Below are 18316 nucleotides of genomic sequence, written 5' to 3' on the forward strand. Positions count from 1 at the left end.
ACAACGGCTGCTTCTTGTTTCAAAGCCACTGGAGAAAAAAAACTGCATTGAAATATTAGCATGACTTACAGCCATCAAGGGCATACACCTTTTAAAAAATTAGAGGATGAGGAATTGCCTGATTTTCAAGAATCTCATTTTAGAGACTTCAGCCAACTGTCATCTTCGATTCTGACCACTTTATTTGTCTGTATACATCCTCGCCACAAGATGGAGACAATTTCAGATTCATTGGCTGTGAGTCGAACTACAGGTTATATATGTAAGTGCTTCCGGGAATTAACTTCCTCTTCGCCTCTGCTTCGGGAGGGCAAACATGGTAAGAATAATTTGGGAAACAAACCGTTTTAAAATCGCTATTAATCTTACCTCTATATAATCAGCTTCGGCAGTTCTATGTACTGTTGGTGGTATATAGCCTCTTATCGACGTACATATGTCATTATTGTTACGTTTAAGCACTGCCTTATTGAATAATTTTGATGTTAAAAAGGCGACAGTTTCCATTTACTGCTAATCGGGAAAACATGGCCGACTGATGTGATTATTTTCAGGAATCCATAGCCTTGGTATTTAATATATTCAAAGGTCTGTTATTCGTGGTTTAGGGCTGTTCATTATACGTTTTTTTCTGGTGAAACTGGTCTATTTCCAGATGGTCTATTGGAAGGGTAACGCTACGTTAAGGGTTGTTAGTTTTGTTGCTAACTACACTAATGTTAGCTTGCTAACCTCAAGATTCCCAGTTCCTTGAACCATAGTATATGTATACGTAAGTTCGTTGAAACGCCACGATTGCTACGTTCGCTGTTTGCAAGGTGGTACTTTTGCTTGGTTGCGTGCTGCTAGCGAGTTTACACAATGAGTAAATTAATTTATGGAGTTAAGTGACGAGGTGAACCGTTTCAGTTGATGCAGTTTGTGAGATTATCCTAGTGTTAACACCTCCGTATTCTAACGTTACGCTCATGAAATTGTCATAGGTGAACGTGCCGAAGACCCGCAGGACTTACTGCAAAAAGTGCAAGAGGCACCAGCCTCACAAAGTTACCCAGTACAAGAAGGGCAAAGACTCTCTGTACGCACAGGGTGAGTGAAAGCCTCAGTTTTACACCCACTAGCTGTGAAGTTTGTTCTAGTGAAGTGCAACATGTAATACAACATTGTACAGCCATACAGACTTTGGATTAAAAAGCCATGCAATCACCCGTTTACTTTACAGGTAAGAGGAGATACGACAGAAAGCAGAGTGGCTACGGTGGTCAGACGAAGCCTATTTTCCGAAAGAAGGTATTTGTGCCTCTCCTAAGTCCTTTTACTTTAGTAAATTACAAATTATTATAATTTATCTTTTCTAAAGCAATTTACTTGATTAGACTAAGCAGGGGGCAATCCCATGGGCCCAACAGCCGTGTTGATCTTATCATGCCTATACCGGGGCTTGAACCCCATTCTAAACACATTTTATAATAACAGTATAGCCTATATTTAGACACAGAATGCTAAAATACTCAGTACTCTGATATTCTCTGTAAACTACATATAGCATGAAGTCTGTGTTTTTGACATTACATATGTCTAATTTGTTTTTTTGGAAGTGATCTGGCTGTCGTGCAGTATTGTGATTTGGTGGCATTCTGTGTGATGCACTGCGCTTCATGTCTTTTTGGCCCCTTATTTCAGTTAACTGGTTGAATTTCTGTCTCAGGCTAAGACTACGAAAAAGATTGTGTTGAGGCTGGAATGTGTGGAGCCCAACTGCAGGTCCAAAAGAATGCTTGCCATCAAAAGATGCAAACACTTTGAGCTGGGAGGAGACAAGAAGAGAAAGGTAAGAACTAAATAAATATAGGCTATCCATACAGAAGTCGATATCCTAGATTTATTTTTCCATTGTATTGAATTGATCATCTTCACTGACACTAAACCCATGCATTGCCATTTAGCATGCATTGGTCAAGCTTTTGTTCTGTCAAGTGACTATATATTCGGCTAACAAAACATTCTCACAATATTCCCTTATAGTGGCAATGTTATAACATTGACAAAACATTCCAGTAACATTGTGTGAACATTTTGTGTTTGCTGGGATGTAATTTCATTGGTTCTAATATTGTGGAGAGATTCATATCAGTTCAAAGTGTCAGTAGTGCCAGGAACATTTAGTCCACAGTACTACCTCCTATCCCCTGTATGTTAATAAAATGAAAAGAAACCAATATCATGCAACTCCAGTGTAGAAACAGTCTGGTTGGCTAGTTGGTTTGAGCTGGATTGCAGTCACTAGATGGTTGATGGATGTATGGTTTGGAGCAGCACCCCAGAGGAAATTAAATTGCTCATGTACATAACATAGTTTGATTTTGGTAATGAAATCTCTACCTCATTACATTTTCATCTGGAAGTTATATTAAATTCAGGCAGGTATTCGCAGTATACAATTGCACTCATTACTACAGACACACAATGTTAAATCTTGCTCTTGAAAAATACCTTGATTGATGGACATGTCTGCCTGTTTGAAAATTCCTTGTTTTCTGAGAAAATGAGCAAGCACTAAAAGTAATGTTTTTCCTTTCAGGGCCAAGTCATCCAGTTCTAATCTCCACCTGGGACTTTCTGTGGCGTTTTCCATCATTGTCAATAAAAGTTAAAATGTACCGGAAGGTGTCTATCATTCATGCCCTGCCACTGATACATTTATGTCCAGTTTTGGGTTCTCTTAATTGTTTCACTCTTCCTGTTTGAGTCAGGCAGTGGTGGGAACATTTTCTTGTTGCACACATTTTAAGTCTCCGCTTTATTTGCTCCCCTACCAGGCTGCTTATGCACTGGCACCAACCAAAAATCGCTTTCTCGTAATGCTTTAGGTCCAAAATCAGTTATTTTTTCGAAGCATCACTCACTCAGTTTCTGCATTTTGAGGTAGGTGTTGTGCATGGCCAATATAGAGTATTGTATGGGCAAAATGAATGACGTCTAAGTTAATTTCATACATATAATTTTGCCGGCATATTTACAGAATCCTTGTGGGCCAGCCAAGGTTACAACATTGGTATTCTGTCCATAACCAGAATTTGAAACTGCGATGTGAAAATGTTAGGCCCCTGTGTTCAAGTGTTGAAATGTCTCTGGGAACCCTTGCAGTATGGCGTCTTTCTTTGTTATCTTTGAATTTAGCATGATTAACTGCCTTTGCTTGTGTGCAAAACAGCCACCAGTCAAGCGTTTGCTTTCTTACTGGAAAAGTGGTATTGAGTGATTTAAGCAAACCCATTGGCGCTGCCAGCAATGCATTATTAATCAAAGAATGGCAGCATGATTCTACTTGAAACTAATTTCAATTCACATCCACATGCACTTTACACTAGCCGCTTCCATTCACTTTTAAACGACATTGAATTCTAGCGTGTTTATGAAGTGGAGTCATTTTAGTCTGCACAATTAATCGTTTCCATTCTGGTTTGGTCATTGCTGATGCCAGAATGGTGTGCTGAATTCCCACGAGACTGACTAAATCAAAATCCCTTGTCAGCTTTATTTATTTTTGGTTTTTAGTTTGTATTGCTCAGTGCCTTAAGAAGTCTACCATTAGAGCTGAGAAACTGACCATTGCTGCTAATGGGTCTGGGTTGTATCTGTGGGCTGCTGGGGACTTTCCAGTCAAGCATATGACAGACTGAATTTGGTCCTCAGGCTCCTGAAAGTGCAGGTGTTGCGGTTTCCTGTTTATTATAAACACTTGTCTTTTTGGGCTGGTATCAACAGTATAACTATCTACTAAGAATAGCTTGCAGGAACACCAATTCTATTAACCATTATTATTAGCACCTGTGAAACTTCACCTGGGTCAGATATACCCATGCTGTTTTTGTGATTTTAAAGCTGTACAAAGAGTGAAATTTGCAAACAATATTCAGCATTATACAATGGGTAAATTTGACCCAAACCTAAAACAAGGTTGCAATTTAGTTCTATGCTCATGTGTATGTTGTATAAATTGTGCAGTTGTGTGCTACGGCCATATTTAGTGACATTTACATTTTCGGGTTCTTATAAAATTCAGTCAGTAGTTGCAGTTTTCACAGTGTCCAACTTTACTTGTGTAAAGGTTATCTGTACACTTCTGACCGTAGTATCACATTGCTCTGTATGCAATTCTCAACAGTTATCTTTGTACATTTCAGACAATATATCCAGAAAAGTGCTTGCATTGAAAGTGAGGACAATCATTTTAGATGTATTTTGGTGAGTATAACAGACCGCTAAAGCTAGAATCATGCTGACTTGGCTAAGCCAAATTCTAGGTCATAGGAAGGGAAAGCCTTTCTTAAGGAGTGATGTCGAAATCTAAAACTGCTGGTGGTAAAGACGGTTGTGCAGTTGGGGTACCCCAAGACATGTGGTTGGGGAGGGATGATATACAAGTTGATACACAAGGTGCTGTTGAATGCGGTAATCTCACCAACCCGCCTCACTGTGTCCCCCGCCCCCTGGCGTTATAATTGAGTACAATATCTGTGCCTGTGCTGTGTGAAATGGTGGTATTTGTATGGTAAGAATGAGATGCTGGCAATTAACCTTTTAATTAGTGGTTCGTTTTTCAGCAGTAGTTATGAATGTTTATGTGCAACATCAATTAGGCATCCGGGCCACCCCTCCCTAAACACAGAACATGCGCTGCACGTGGGGCACTAAGTCAGCTTGAAGAGAGAAGAAAAAAACACTTATTTCACTTGAAATGTGCATTTAACTTTATTTTCTCAAAATAATAAAAGTGAAGTGTAAAGTGCCCCCACCCCCATTCTCCAATTGTATTTTCATGTGCTGTAACAACTAACAATCCTAATCTTGTAGTGAGTGTGACCTGTCATCAAGCATGGAGAACTGTAGCCCACCCTATAGCAAGGAGCTTGCTTTGGTTTTGAAGCTATATTGTTGTCATTTGCTGGGGAATTCAATTCATAACAGTCATAGCTTTTGAGGAGACATTAAATGTTGTGTCTGTGTAGTTGATACATTTGTTGAAAATGGAAATCTTGTAAGCTCATTCAGAGTTTTTAATATTTAAAAAAATAATTTAAAATAGTTTGTGCAACATATTCAAAAATGTAATCCTACATCAGTTTCATCCTTCTTCCCTCTTCCCTCCATTGGAATTACATGGTTCTGCATGTGGTGAAATTTTACGGAGGATAAGATCCAATGCAAATATGGTAGGTGGTATTTATTGTTTTTTTAAATATGAAAAATTACAGTTTAAAGCATCTTTCATGAAAAAACTGGTTTAAGCAGGTGGTTTTAGTGTTGTGGCTGATCAGTGTATATAGGTATATGGGGGGCGACCATTCCAAATTTCGGCTTAGGGCCCCATATTGGCCAGGGGCCCTGTATAGCATGTAATATTTTATATTTTTGGAAATTATGGCAATTCTGATGCATGGGCCGTGGCAGATTGGCTAGGCAGTCTGAAAACAACTAGGAAACAAGGGGGAAAGTGGCAAGAACACCTGAACGAGGAACAGGTCGACCAAATAGAGGACGGAGAGGAAAAAAAATAAGTCCATGGGCCACTGCCGTTTTGCAAGGACTGGCTGCAAGAACCAGACATGCCAACTGATTTTGACAGCCACAGTAATATAAAACTCAACGAGATACTGATGTTTTTCTTTGCTTCAGTTAAAAATGGGAAGGGCCAGCCATACTCCGTTCAGTTGCATGGCACTGAAGTCTGGAATACAGCCTCAAATTTCTAGAAGTTGCTTCTCGTTATTTTGCGAGCTAACAGTAGCTAATAGCCTAGCGTTATATCTCCTGTAGGGGATGCATTAGCCTGAAATTTTACCCTACGCAGAGCAATTTTTTTCTCCCGATACCATTGTGTTTCAATTAATACATTTATTTCTAAACTAAAAAATAAATTGTCCATATCTACAGTACTTTGGCAGGTTTGCCGTGGTATAAGCGGGATAATACCCGATGAACGGGTCAGAGGAAATAACTGCCCTTCCGGGTTGTAAACGTAGCACCACCCTGTTGGGCAGTTATTTCCTCATAACTGACTCATTCATAGGGTATTATCCCTTACATACACTCAGTGAGCACTTTATTAGGTATTTTATATCCTTTTTTTTTTTTTTTACTTCTATTGCTATAGCCTATCCACTTAGAGTTATGATGCGTTGTGTGTTCAGAGATGCTCTTCTGCATACCACTGTTGTAATTAGCATCACCTTCCTGTCAACTTTGACCAGTCTGGCCATTCTTTTATTTATTTTTTTCACCATTCTTTGCAAACTCTCGAGCAGGGCTGCCCAATCCGGTTCCTGGAGATCTACCATCTTCTATGTTTTTACTTCAACCCTAATGTGACACACCTGATTCTACTAATTAGGAGCTCAACAAGCTGGTGAATATGATGTGCTTTATTAGGGTTGGAATGAAAACCTACAGGATGGTAGATCTCCAGAAATGGGGTTGGGCAGCCCTGGTATAAATGATATCTGATTGACTGTCAAAATAAGTAAGATTACGATTACTGATTCATATTTATATTTTAGCAGGGACTGTGATTGGACATGTTTGGATGTTTGGACAATTCACACAGATAATTATAACAATGAGGATTAGGATTATGACAACAATAATAATTATTATAATAATAATTATAATGATGATAATAATAATAATAATAATAATAATAATAATAATAATAATACATCATTTTATACTGCTGAATATTTACTGGGTAAGAAAACTCCCGTAAAAGGTTGGACAGCGGGCCTTATTGTTTACAGCAGGGCTGCCCAACCCCATTTCTGGAGATCTACCGTCCTGTCGGTTTTCATTCCAACCATAATAATCATATTCACCAGCTTGTTGAGCTCCTAATTAATAGAATCAGGTGTGTCACATTAGGGTTGAAGTGAAAACATAGAGGATGGTAGATCTCCAGGAACTGGATTTGGCAGTCCTGCTCTAGAGACTAGTGTGTGTGATCCCAGGACATCAGCAGTTTCTGAGATACTCAAACCACCCTGTCTGCCATCAACAATCATTCCATGGTCAAAGTCACTTAGCTCCAATTTATTTCCCCCAATTCTGATGGTTGATGTGAACATTAACTGAAGCTTTATCCATATCTACATGATTGTATGCATTGCACTGCTGCCACACAATTAGCTGTTTAGATAATAACATGAATAAGTAGGTGTAGTAAAGTAAAAATGTTCCTAATAAATTGGGTATATTTATTTATCCATAAAACATTCACAAAATTGCCCAATTGATATTTTGAGATCCAGCTGTACATTTCTACATTCTATTTTTCTTTGTATAAACTGTAGCAGAATTTTTTTAATGAAATGTCAGTAGAGTATGATGATTTATTATGTTTACAATTCTGACAAGATGTTAGTCCCTGTGCGGCATGTATCATTTATGAATGCTGTACCTTTGAAAAGCTACATTCAAAAGACATTGATACAGAACACTACACAGAATAGAGTTTGCTGAAGCAATGACAAAGATAAGCCATTATACACTGACAGTGAATTAAAGCATGATTAAAAACCAATTACTGTATGCCAGTTTTTGGAGAAAGAAAGCAGCACCTAACAGAAGAGATAGAAGAGATTACAGGTGGTATTGCTCAGTGCAGTAGCAGGTTATGGCAAGGGGACATAGGCAGTAGTGAGGGCTGCAGACACAACTGCATACACACACACACACACACACACACACACTCACAGACTCACACAGGTGCACACACTTCACATAACTTGAATCTATGTGGTGTCTTACCTGTCCGGAACTGGTGCCCTGTGCTCCCCCCCCCAAATTCTGCTGCCAGATGTGTGGTGCCCTGCCCCTTCTTCCCAAACTACCAAAACATTAAAGGAAAATTGTAGGCTAGTCATTTCTACTTCCCGACTTTTGGAATGCATTGGCTGGGCCTATTATATACTACAAACATCACGTTTTTTGTCAAATGTGCACAGAATGCAGATATTGCTAACAATGTCCCTCAACCTGTGCTCTCCTCAGACAGCAACAGGTTGAGAAGATCATAAAAGAGTACAATAATTACAATAATAAGATCTTATATACTAATATATTCATTGAGGCCCCAGCCCCCAACAACAAGTGAAACAAATTTCACAATTCTACATGCCATTTATTATTCAAAAGCAGGCTGACTCCTTATTTATAACCATACTGAATAATAACAAAATATTTAGAGAATGTATTTAGATGCTCACTATATAAAATGGGGTCACGGCACTGGTGTGTCAAAGAGTCAATGTTTTCACTTGTCCTCAGAAATATTCACTCAGACGAAAGAGTCCTTGGAAGTCCTTCAGTGGAAGTGCTCAATTTAACGTAACCGCTGCACAAACTATTTTCTTACACACAGATGGGGGCAACACATTTTCTGTGCAACTGTATTATAAATACTGATCAGAGAAACTCATACATGGGCTCATCATATTCCAGAGAGCCTATACAAAACGTAGATAATAGTATTTGTATGTAAAAGTACTTCAGTAGAAGTATGCAACGGCAAAACAGACAACAATGATAATGATCATTCCTAAGTAAACAATTCACATTCTGTTGACGTTTCTCAGAGGTAGCACGTTTTACAATGAGAAACTATTATGCATTTGGTCCACTGACCCCTTGCCATGAAAATGACACTGACATTACCTTATTTCTCATAGTATATGGATTTACAAAATGCAGAGAAGGAGAGGTCCCCCCACACTTTTACTACCCACATGTTACAAAATAAGGAAATGTTGTTGCTAAAGCAATGGCATCTTGAAGTAGGTTGTACAGATAGAACTGTGAGTTTAACCGGTTTAAAATGGTTACCATAGTGACTGAAAATTGCACTGCAAAAAAATGAATCAATGCAAAAAAAAGTCACTTAAGGGGTTAAAATAAGTTAATTTGTTTTATATTTGAAAATAGTTTTGTATTTATTTGCAGTCTACAATAAAATACAGTATGATCATCGTGGCTAGGGTACCAAATGAGCCAGAAACGCCTGCATGTTTGCAATGCTCAGGTCTCCCCATGTAAAACACAATTTTTGAACCTTGATAGCTTGCTGTTTCATCTGAATGCCATTTTGCATCACCTTGTTGGAGGGCTGATAAATTAAATTTTCCTGTCTTTTGTGGCTTTTGGCAAATGCAAATATTTAACTTAAAACATTGTTTTTTTTTGTGATTAGAATGAGGGGTTCAATCATACTCATTCTAATTATCATGTAAAATGAACAAAATAAATGCATAAACTCGCAGGTCAAAGTGCACTGCAATGAACCTAGTTCATTGAAGTTTATTTGTTATATTTGTTTTGTTTATTCACAAGTGCAGGTCCAACCTTAGAGCAATATCACCCTGCTTTTTGTGAGAGTATTCTCAGTTGACAAAAAATAAAACTATTCAGTTTTGTCAAAATAAAGAAATATAATTGCTTAGCATGAGAACTCATTGTGTAATGTGTCATTACACAATTTATAATTTGCCAAGATTTCAAGATATTAAATAGGTTTCCTGTTTGGATCCAAACTGTCATTCTAACCAATTCATCCATTTATTATAAGCCAGGTGAGTCCAAATTCTCTTCTAAAGAACAGATGAAGCCTTATGATAGCCCCTACAATCTAATTTTACTGCAGGTCTGAATGTGTGGGGAAACCAATTGTTGTACTTACAAATCTGACCCAGCCGGGCAGAGTTAAGCTGCAGTTATTAAACTGAGGCTTGGGGAAAGAGGAAAATGTCACTTTGATGTGTCTCCTTGTATTATTTCTGTCAGAACTGAGCTCTACCTCTGCCAGATTGGTTTAGACCTTTAAAACGCTCATTCATACTGTATCTGTAGAGCAGTAGCTTCTTCTTGGCAATCAACCTTACACTTCATGCACAAAGCTGCCCTTTAAGCTGCCTGTTCCAGAAGAGGACCTGCTGACAGGAACGTTTGAAATAGTAATTGAAGAGATTACTCTACGTAATTACATATTGAAAGCACATGGACATGACAAAGTTACAAAATAAGAGATATTTAATAGTAATTTGTCATTACAGTTTATTTTTTCTTGATTTAGCTCACTAATTTAAGCTATGATTAAACTGCCAATTGACTGGATGACAAGATTACAATTATTTTAAACCTTTTAACCCCTTACGTATCACCCATTGCTATACTATTCCCATACTATTCTTGAACCCTTTTGACTACAAGCATAATCCTGATGTCTTCTGAAAGGTAACCCATTGGGGTTTGTTTTCTAACAGTCAGCATTACTCAAAACATTACTAAAACAAAGTTACAGAAACTGAAACACAGTGGAAGTGGAAGTTTTTTTCTCACTGAAAAGACTTTCTGTTTTTGAGTGGATACAGATTATTGTGGTAGTGCCTGGCATGCTCAGAAATACACTGCAGTCACAGCCAAAATGCTGGATAAATCCCTTTTCAAATATGATGACAACATCTCCAAGAATGAGCATTCTGTATTGTTTTTTCTAAGCTATGTCAAGGCAGTTTTCCAAAAAGGACAATTCGAGACTCCAAAAGGACTAAACTAAATAGAAACAAAATGATATTATGGGTCTTATGACGTGTAAAATACTGTACTTTTTATCCTATTTTCACTTTGCCCCACCTGTCACCCTCCCCCTACCTCTCCCTCTCCTTGTGCTTTCCTCAGAAAGCAACAGGTTGAGAAGATAAAAAAAATGTATGTAAAAAAATAAGTATTATAATAACATCTTATATATACCTATATACGAATATATTGACAGAGGTCCATTGATTTAAGTTTTTGTCAAATTCGCAACCTCCATCAACAAGTCAAAATATTTAGAGAATATATTTAGATGCTCACTGATATAAAATGGGGTCACGTCAATGAAAATACCCTCTATTCACTTGAGAATACTCCAGAGGCAAGAGACAAGAGATAAAATTTTTGTTGAATACGTAACCTCCATCAACACAATCCACAATTTTACATGCTATTTACTATTCAGGAGCAGGCTTGTTCCTTATTTATAAGCATACTGAATAATGATAAAATATTTTGAGAAATACCTCAAGAACTGTTTATTACCAACGTGTGTGTATTGAAACCCTACACTTTTGTTACGCAGGCAAAAAAAGCTGTGTTGTTTTATGCAAGCCTAAAAAACTATACATTGTTGGAAACATAATGTCATTAGCTAAAATGCTTTTCAGTCATAACTTCAATACCAATACCATACAACTAGTGTGTGTTCAGAGATGCTCTTCTGCATTCCACTGTTGTAATGTGTGGTTATTTGCAATACTGTCACCTTCCTGTCAGCTTTGACCAGTCTGGCCCTTCTCCTCTAACCTCTCTCATGAACAAGGCATTTATGCCCTCAGAACTGCTGCTCACAGGATGTTTTATGTTTTTGCACCATTCTCTGCAACACCATTCTGATATAATCAAACCACCATGTCTGGCACCAACAATCATCCCACGGTCAAAGTCACTTAGATAATTTCTTCCCCATTCTGACATTTGGACTGAAAAACAGCTGAACCGCTTGACCATGTCTCCATGCTTTTATGCATGTATTTGTTGCCACATGATTAGCTGTTTAAATATTTGCATTAACAAGCTGGTGTACAGGTCTACCTAATAAAGGGCTCACTGAGTGAAGATAGAACCGTGTGTTTTAACACTTTCAAATGGTTACCGTAGTGGCTGAAAATCACACCACAAAAAAAAAGAAATAATGGAAAAAAAACACCAGCCCAATGATTTGTAATTAAACAACAGGATTTTAAAGGATGTAAATTGCACGCATAGCTATTTGAACGTCATTTAAAAAAAGCCCTGGGCTGTGAGAACACTGCTTGTAACATTGCCTTGCTACATCTAGTGTGATTTTGCTTTGCAACTTAAAGACATCACTCTCCACTGTACTGCTGAGAGAACCAGATATTTTTAAGTGCTAATGTGAAGTTGTACAGATAGAACCGTGAGTTTAACCGGTTTAAATTGCACTGCAAAAAAAGGAATCAATGCAAAATAAATGTCACTTAAGGGGTTATTTGTTTTATATTTGAAAATAGTTTTGTATTTATTTGCAGTCTACAATAAAATACAGTACAATCATCGTGGCTAGGGTACCAAATGAGAGAGAAAAAAAGTAAAAAGTAGTCACTTGCTTACAGTAATATGTTACTTTTTTAAATGAAATACAAAAATGTCTGTAAAATTCATTTTTGGAAATTTCAAACATGTTCTTTTATACTAATACACCCACAAAACATAAACATATATATAATAAAGTCTAGGGTGCCTAAGACTTCTGCACAGTACTGTATCTCGTGTTCTGTCGCGTGGTGTTCCTGATGATAGACAGGCATGCATCTGTACAAGGAAGATTTATCTTTGTATTGGGCTTTAATATGTAACAGGCTCATCATGCAAAAGAGAAGCACCCGCAGTATGCTCTAAAACTGCCCTGTTGAGCACTGCCACTCAAATCTCCACAGTCCCGACTCTACAAAGCATCCAGGCGGTTACTGCGCTCCAGAAACAGTGTTACTTCACTTCTTGTTATGATGCCCCCCTTCCCGGGAACACACAACCTGCTGTTGGGAGAGCGGCTTTGTGTTTCATGGAGGGGATTTAGAAAAAAGTGATGATTTGACATTATCAGTGCTCCTCAGGGAGCAGAGATTAACCCAGACAGGGTGCAAAACGCTGATAGATGCAACGGCATGCCTAATCCAAATATGGGCCGCCTCGAGCATTTCACTCCCCACGTTTTACATCACACAAGGGAAAACTGGCCACATGCTCAACTGTGACTGCAGGTGGAAACTGCCTCAAACTTTTTCATCTTACAATACATCGAAGAAAGCAATGGGTAGTTTTCCTGTGTGACCAATTCAGAAGTCTGTCTAAAGCAGCAAGAAAACCATTTAGTTATTCAAGGCAAACAGGTAGACAGGGACTGTTTGCCAGTATACAAGGTATAAGGGCACTGACCAGTAATCACAAATAAGTAGCCAACCATGCCACCCTGGGAATTTCGCCCTGGGAAGTAAATCTCAGAAAACAGGCACACAGGCATGTGAATACTAAGAAGCAGGAGACAGGATTTCCTCAACCAAAAGTAATCCTCTCTGGGGCACACAGCCGTTGCTAAAGAAAAAAGGGAAAATAATTAGCATCAGAGAAAACACAAAAGGGCAAAATCAAAACCAAATCAAAATATACCAGTTGGTACCATGCTTCAAAGGAAACTTAACCATGCACAGAAATAGGAAATAAATTGCAGTAAATACTGATTAGCCTACTAGGAGTCAACCATGCAAACAAAAAAGCACAAAAGACAAGACAAGAATAAGTAAGCAGTACCAGAAAATAACAACCAGAGTAAGTAAGAGCTAGGCACTTATTGGATAGGCCAAAACAAAGAAAAACCTTTTCCCTTTTTCTCCCAGTTTGGTAGCCAATTGTACCCCGTCTGATTCAATTAGAGCTAGTATTAGATACACCGCCCACACCCCATCCCTCGGCGGGCGACGGGAGAGCAACACGCCTTCTTCAAGCCCTCACGCCTCCCAAGTCGTGACCATGATTCCGAGGCACTTGAGGTGCTTGTTTTGTGCGGCGATCTACTAACCCTGCCAAGTCCCTCCCTCTGGAGCAGCGAGCCAATTATTGCTGCTCCATGTGAGCCGGCCAAACTTGGCTTTTTGGCAGGACCGAGAATCGAACCCCGGTCCCCAGTGTGCAACTGCAGCAAACTGCAACTGCAAGTCTGCTGCGTCTTAGCCTGTTGCGCCACCGCGGCTCCCCAACAAAGAAAAAGCTTAAAATCCGGATGCAAACCAAAACAGAGACAAAACGGCAGCGTTCCTGCTTGTAAGTATAGTTTGCCTGGCAAGCAGCGGATATGCACCCTTGGGTTCCCTGCAAGGCAAGGCAACAAATTGACCATCAGGAAGTGTACAGCTTAGGAATGTTTCCTATGTTGCCATATGTTTACATACCCCAGTCAGTAAGGTCGCTTAAATAAAAGGGTGCGATCACTAGAGCTGCTACGGTGTCCCATTACTTTTAACTCCCCCCTCCACTTCACTCCACTACTACTCATCTACTACCCTAGAAGTAAGTGGAGCAAGGAAGGGGAGTAAACTAGGCGAGACAGGTTATCTGCAATCATCAAAGTCAATGTTGGCTTTTCAAGAAAAATCCCTATCATAAATGTTACTTTTTGTCGAATCCACACATATTCTCATAGCCAGTCACAGATGTGGTCAGCCAATTTAAAGCTACAATATAGCTTGTTAGTTTCAAGCAAAAGTAGTTGCATAGTAGGGAGTGGCCTGTAAAAAACACAAATATGACATTGCGGTTCACGTCCAGGCCCTAATTAATGTGTATCCAGCAACACTGGCTCCGAATAAACATTAGTAGGCTACAAACAGCATAACAATTTACTGTAATCCCAGAATACCGATGTGTCCAATGTCTCCTCATACTTTAGCTATACTCAAACAGCATTATATTGTCAGTTGCATCTCATAAAAGCTCATTCAGAAACATTTCTGTAGATTTGTGAAATGGATACGATGCAAGTTATTGTTTCACTATGTTCAGGGTTCACATTGAAAAACAATTATTTCCCACTAACTATACTGAATAATAATACAATATTTTAAGGATGTATTTTAATATTTCGATGATCACTGATATAAAATGGGGTCACATCGATGGAAATGCTCTATTGTGGAGCCAAAGGTGTTTTCACTGTCTTCCTCAGAAATATTCACTTGAGGCTAGAGAGACGAGAGATTCCTTGGAAGTTCCCCAAAGGAAGTACTGTATTTAGATGTAGGCATTGCAAATTTGTTGTAAAGCTTCAACCTTTTTGGCCAAAAGACAGTTTTTGCTGATAATGCTACGGTTTCATTACGCAGGCAAAAACAAAGCGGTGTTGTTTTATGAAAGCCTAACAAACTCTACACCATTGGAAACATAATGTAATTAGCTAAAATGTCTTCTCAACCATTACATCAATAACATACCACTAGCCAGTTCTTGGGTCAGCTGTACTTATCCTGTATTTTTTCTTCACAAATGGGGATCAGCCTTTACTGTGCAAATGGAGACCGATACTGGTCAGATAAGCTTGTACGTGGGCTCTTCTTGTTCCAGAGAGCCTATACAAAACTTATATAATAGCTATATACAAGTACTTTTGTCGAAGTATGCAACGCGAAACGGACAACAGTGATAATTCCTCCAAAGAAATTCAAAGTGAACAATGGCCATTCTATCAATGTTTCTCCGAGTTTTTAGAATTGCATTATGATGCATTTGATTTGCTGGATCCTTGCCATGAAAAGGGCACTGACATTACCTTATTTTCTCTAGAATATGGATTTCCAAAATGCAGTGAAGGCGAGGTCCCCCCACACTTGTTTTACCACCCACATGTTTCAAAATAAGGAACTGATGTCGATATAGCAATGGCATTTTAAAATAGGTTAAACGGATAGAAGCGTGAGTTTTAACACTTTCAAATGGTAAATCCTGTTGTCATGGTGATTGAAAATTCCCCTTTTTATCTGTAGGATATGAGACACAATTTAGCCTTCAGGCTTCAGCCTATCATACGTGATAATAACGACAAATGTATTTGGCTAATTATCTTGCATAATTGGGGGAATGCAAGTTCAAACTATGTGGGCGTGAGTACAATGAAGTCACCCACAATTCTGAAAAGACTTCCTCTTCCAATCAATAAATCACTTTGCAGGGAGTAGAGGAGGGCCAAGTTTGAAGGTACTTCACTCGCTTACTACAATATTGAGACAGCAGAGGGAGGGGGTCCACAAACATCGGTTTCTGGGGCGTGGTAGTGGAGTAAAGAGGAGGGTGCATTTTTTGCATATTGGGACACACCCACTGTGTTGTAAACATAAAATAGTTTATTTCAAAAATCACTTTCACCACATCTTCTGGAGGGAGAATTAGTCGCCCACATCTTAACTGAAAAACTAAATCTGTGCCAGATGCAGTTCACAATTTGAAGATGGATTAATATTTTTTCTGTTATCCAACGTGGCCTCTCGGATTTCAGTTCTAGCAGAAATCTCATTCATGCAGCATGTGTAGGTGCCTGCGCTGTGTGTGTTTGTGTGTGCATATGCACACGTGTGTGCGTGCATGTATGGGGAGAAGGAAGAGGTTGAAAGAAGTACACAGGGAGAGAGAGAGAGAGAAATGTGAGTGTATTTGTACATCTTTTCTGATTGTTTGCGGCCATAAAAGTTTCCTGAGGTAAGCCATTGACTTTGCTGAGAGTTAATCGATGCAGTTTGGTGTGAAATGGTCTCATTTAGTTGGCTATGCCTCATGACCCTGACGGGGATGTTATCCCACACCATGGCAACAGCACTGATTGGCACAATAACAGCAGCACTTGACTCATTGGCTGGGCTCTAGAGATGAAGACAATATCGCTGAATTACCCATGTCCAAGGCCAATGTTCCTCGACAGTATTGTCATTGCAGTTCAGATCACATATTCTTCCGGGAGGGAAAATGCCCATGTCTTATCACTCTTGATGGATGTCGTATTCACAAGCAATTGAGAATATATCCTCTGAATTGGAATGAGCTTTTCCATACACTGAGGCTGAGGACAGGGTTTAAATTTGTGTGGTTTCTGTCTTGAACTCTGGGTGGCAGTGCAGGTTAACCTGTAAAACAGCAATGCAGGTAGTATCAGACCTCAACAACACCAGTTGGTGCTAATTATTGCTATAGATATCATTGTCATATTTCATTATTAAAGTTCCGTCTTGTAGAATATCCTAACATAAGAGAAAACAATACAATTAGAAAATGAACAGAGACAGAATGCAATTATTTTTAATTGCCAATAAATCTAAATGGGTATTTGACTGCATGGCCATTTACCTAACTTACTAAACCCTGACAAATTTTCATTTTAGCAGTGTAATCCATACGTGTAGAACAAGGCACAGGTTTTACTGATGTTCTAAATGTCTGAAAAGAATAAAAATAAATAAAATGAAGTGGCTGAGCAAGAGACAGTTGAATCGTTTCATGACCAAACTTGACATGGCAATATATAACAATTACAAGCCAGGACAAGGAACATCCTTATCTTTATATGTTTTCGTGTTCTAGTGTGCCATTTTATTGTGTAAGCCTGTATGCCACCCCATAGATAGCAATGCCAATCTATAAATAATTTATTTCTGCTATGTGATCTAGCTAATTTAGTGGGCTCCAGAATTATTGGCACCCCTGACTGGCAATGCACAAAAATACTTCAAAAAAATAAACAATATGATTACTGAGAAACTCAAAATGCTGAACATGTGAAAAATGCTGTACATCATGAATGTTTCAAAGGAACCAACTGTTATGATCCTGTGCGTGTGTGTGTGTGTGTGTGTGTGTGTAGCTGTGTGGTTCACTGTGTGTGTCTCTCTCTCCCCCTCTCTCTCCTGCCATTCGCTCAAGTGCACGTCAATCATCATTATCCAGTCGCATCCCCAACCTCCTTCTACCAATCAGAGGGCGACCCAAAATTAAAAAACCCACCAGTTGCATCCACTCCCGTGAAAAGCCATCCATGCAAACTCTGTGCTGTACTTGGTTCTGTGTTATTTTGGTTATAATGGTGGCTCTGTCTTACCCTGTTGTCGTCCCATTGTCGGCCATAACGAGGCATTGGGATAGGTAAGATAGAGGCCTCTGTACATCATAGCTACACATAGGATTAATAGCTGTATATATACACTAGACTAGGAGTGGTTGCCACCTCTTGTTGTTCAATTTGAGTAGGAAGGTAGGCTTTATTTGATATTGTAGATAGGTAGTCTTCTCATATTTTTTTGTTTCAGCTTTCTCAGTTTTGGGTCTGTTGTGTCCTTTCTCTCAGGGTCCCAGTCCTCGGTTGTGTGTATAGATTTATAAATACTGTAAATATAGATATATATTTTCATTTTCCTTTACTTTATCACTTTATTACTTTATCACTTTATCACAACAGCTTTGGTATGGGGGCACATTGGCTCAGGCGGTAAGAGCAGTCGTCTGACAGTCAGAGGGTTGCCGATCCTGGGCATGTCGAAGTGTCCCTGAGCAAGACACCTAACCCCCAAATGTTCCTGACAAACTGGTTGGTGCCTTGCGTGGCAGCCAATCACTGTTGGTGTGTGAGTGTGTGTGTATGAATGGGTGAATGAGAAGCATCAATTGTACAGTACTT

At 38.9% G+C, this 18316-nt stretch overlaps 1 protein-coding gene across 1 annotated transcript; it reads left to right on the top strand.

The window, feature by feature from the left end:
• Nucleotides 1–270: 270 nt before the first annotated feature.
• Nucleotides 271–2660, top strand: rpl36a (ribosomal protein L36A). The gene is made up of 5 exons (XM_061248664.1): nt 271–319; nt 984–1089; nt 1223–1290; nt 1709–1831; nt 2582–2660. The coding sequence occupies exons 1-5, from the start codon at nt 317–319 to the stop codon at nt 2600–2602; spliced, it is 321 nt and encodes a 106-aa protein (XP_061104648.1). The 5' UTR covers nt 271–316; the 3' UTR covers nt 2603–2660.
• Nucleotides 2661–18316: the final 15656 nt, after the last annotated feature.

The sequence above is a fragment of the Conger conger genome, chromosome 7 (assembly GCF_963514075.1).
Source record: "Conger conger chromosome 7, fConCon1.1, whole genome shotgun sequence".
NCBI classification, from domain to species: Eukaryota; Metazoa; Chordata; class Actinopteri; order Anguilliformes; family Congridae; genus Conger; species Conger conger.

Coding starts and splice junctions, on each gene's coding strand:
- rpl36a (XM_061248664.1), top strand. Junction 1,090..1,222: donor AGACTCTCTGTACGCACAGG/GTGAGTGAAAGC, acceptor TTTACTTTACAG/GTAAGAGGAGATACGACAGA. Junction 1,832..2,581: donor GAGGAGACAAGAAGAGAAAG/GTAAGAACTAAA, acceptor TTTTCCTTTCAG/GGCCAAGTCATCCAGTTCTA.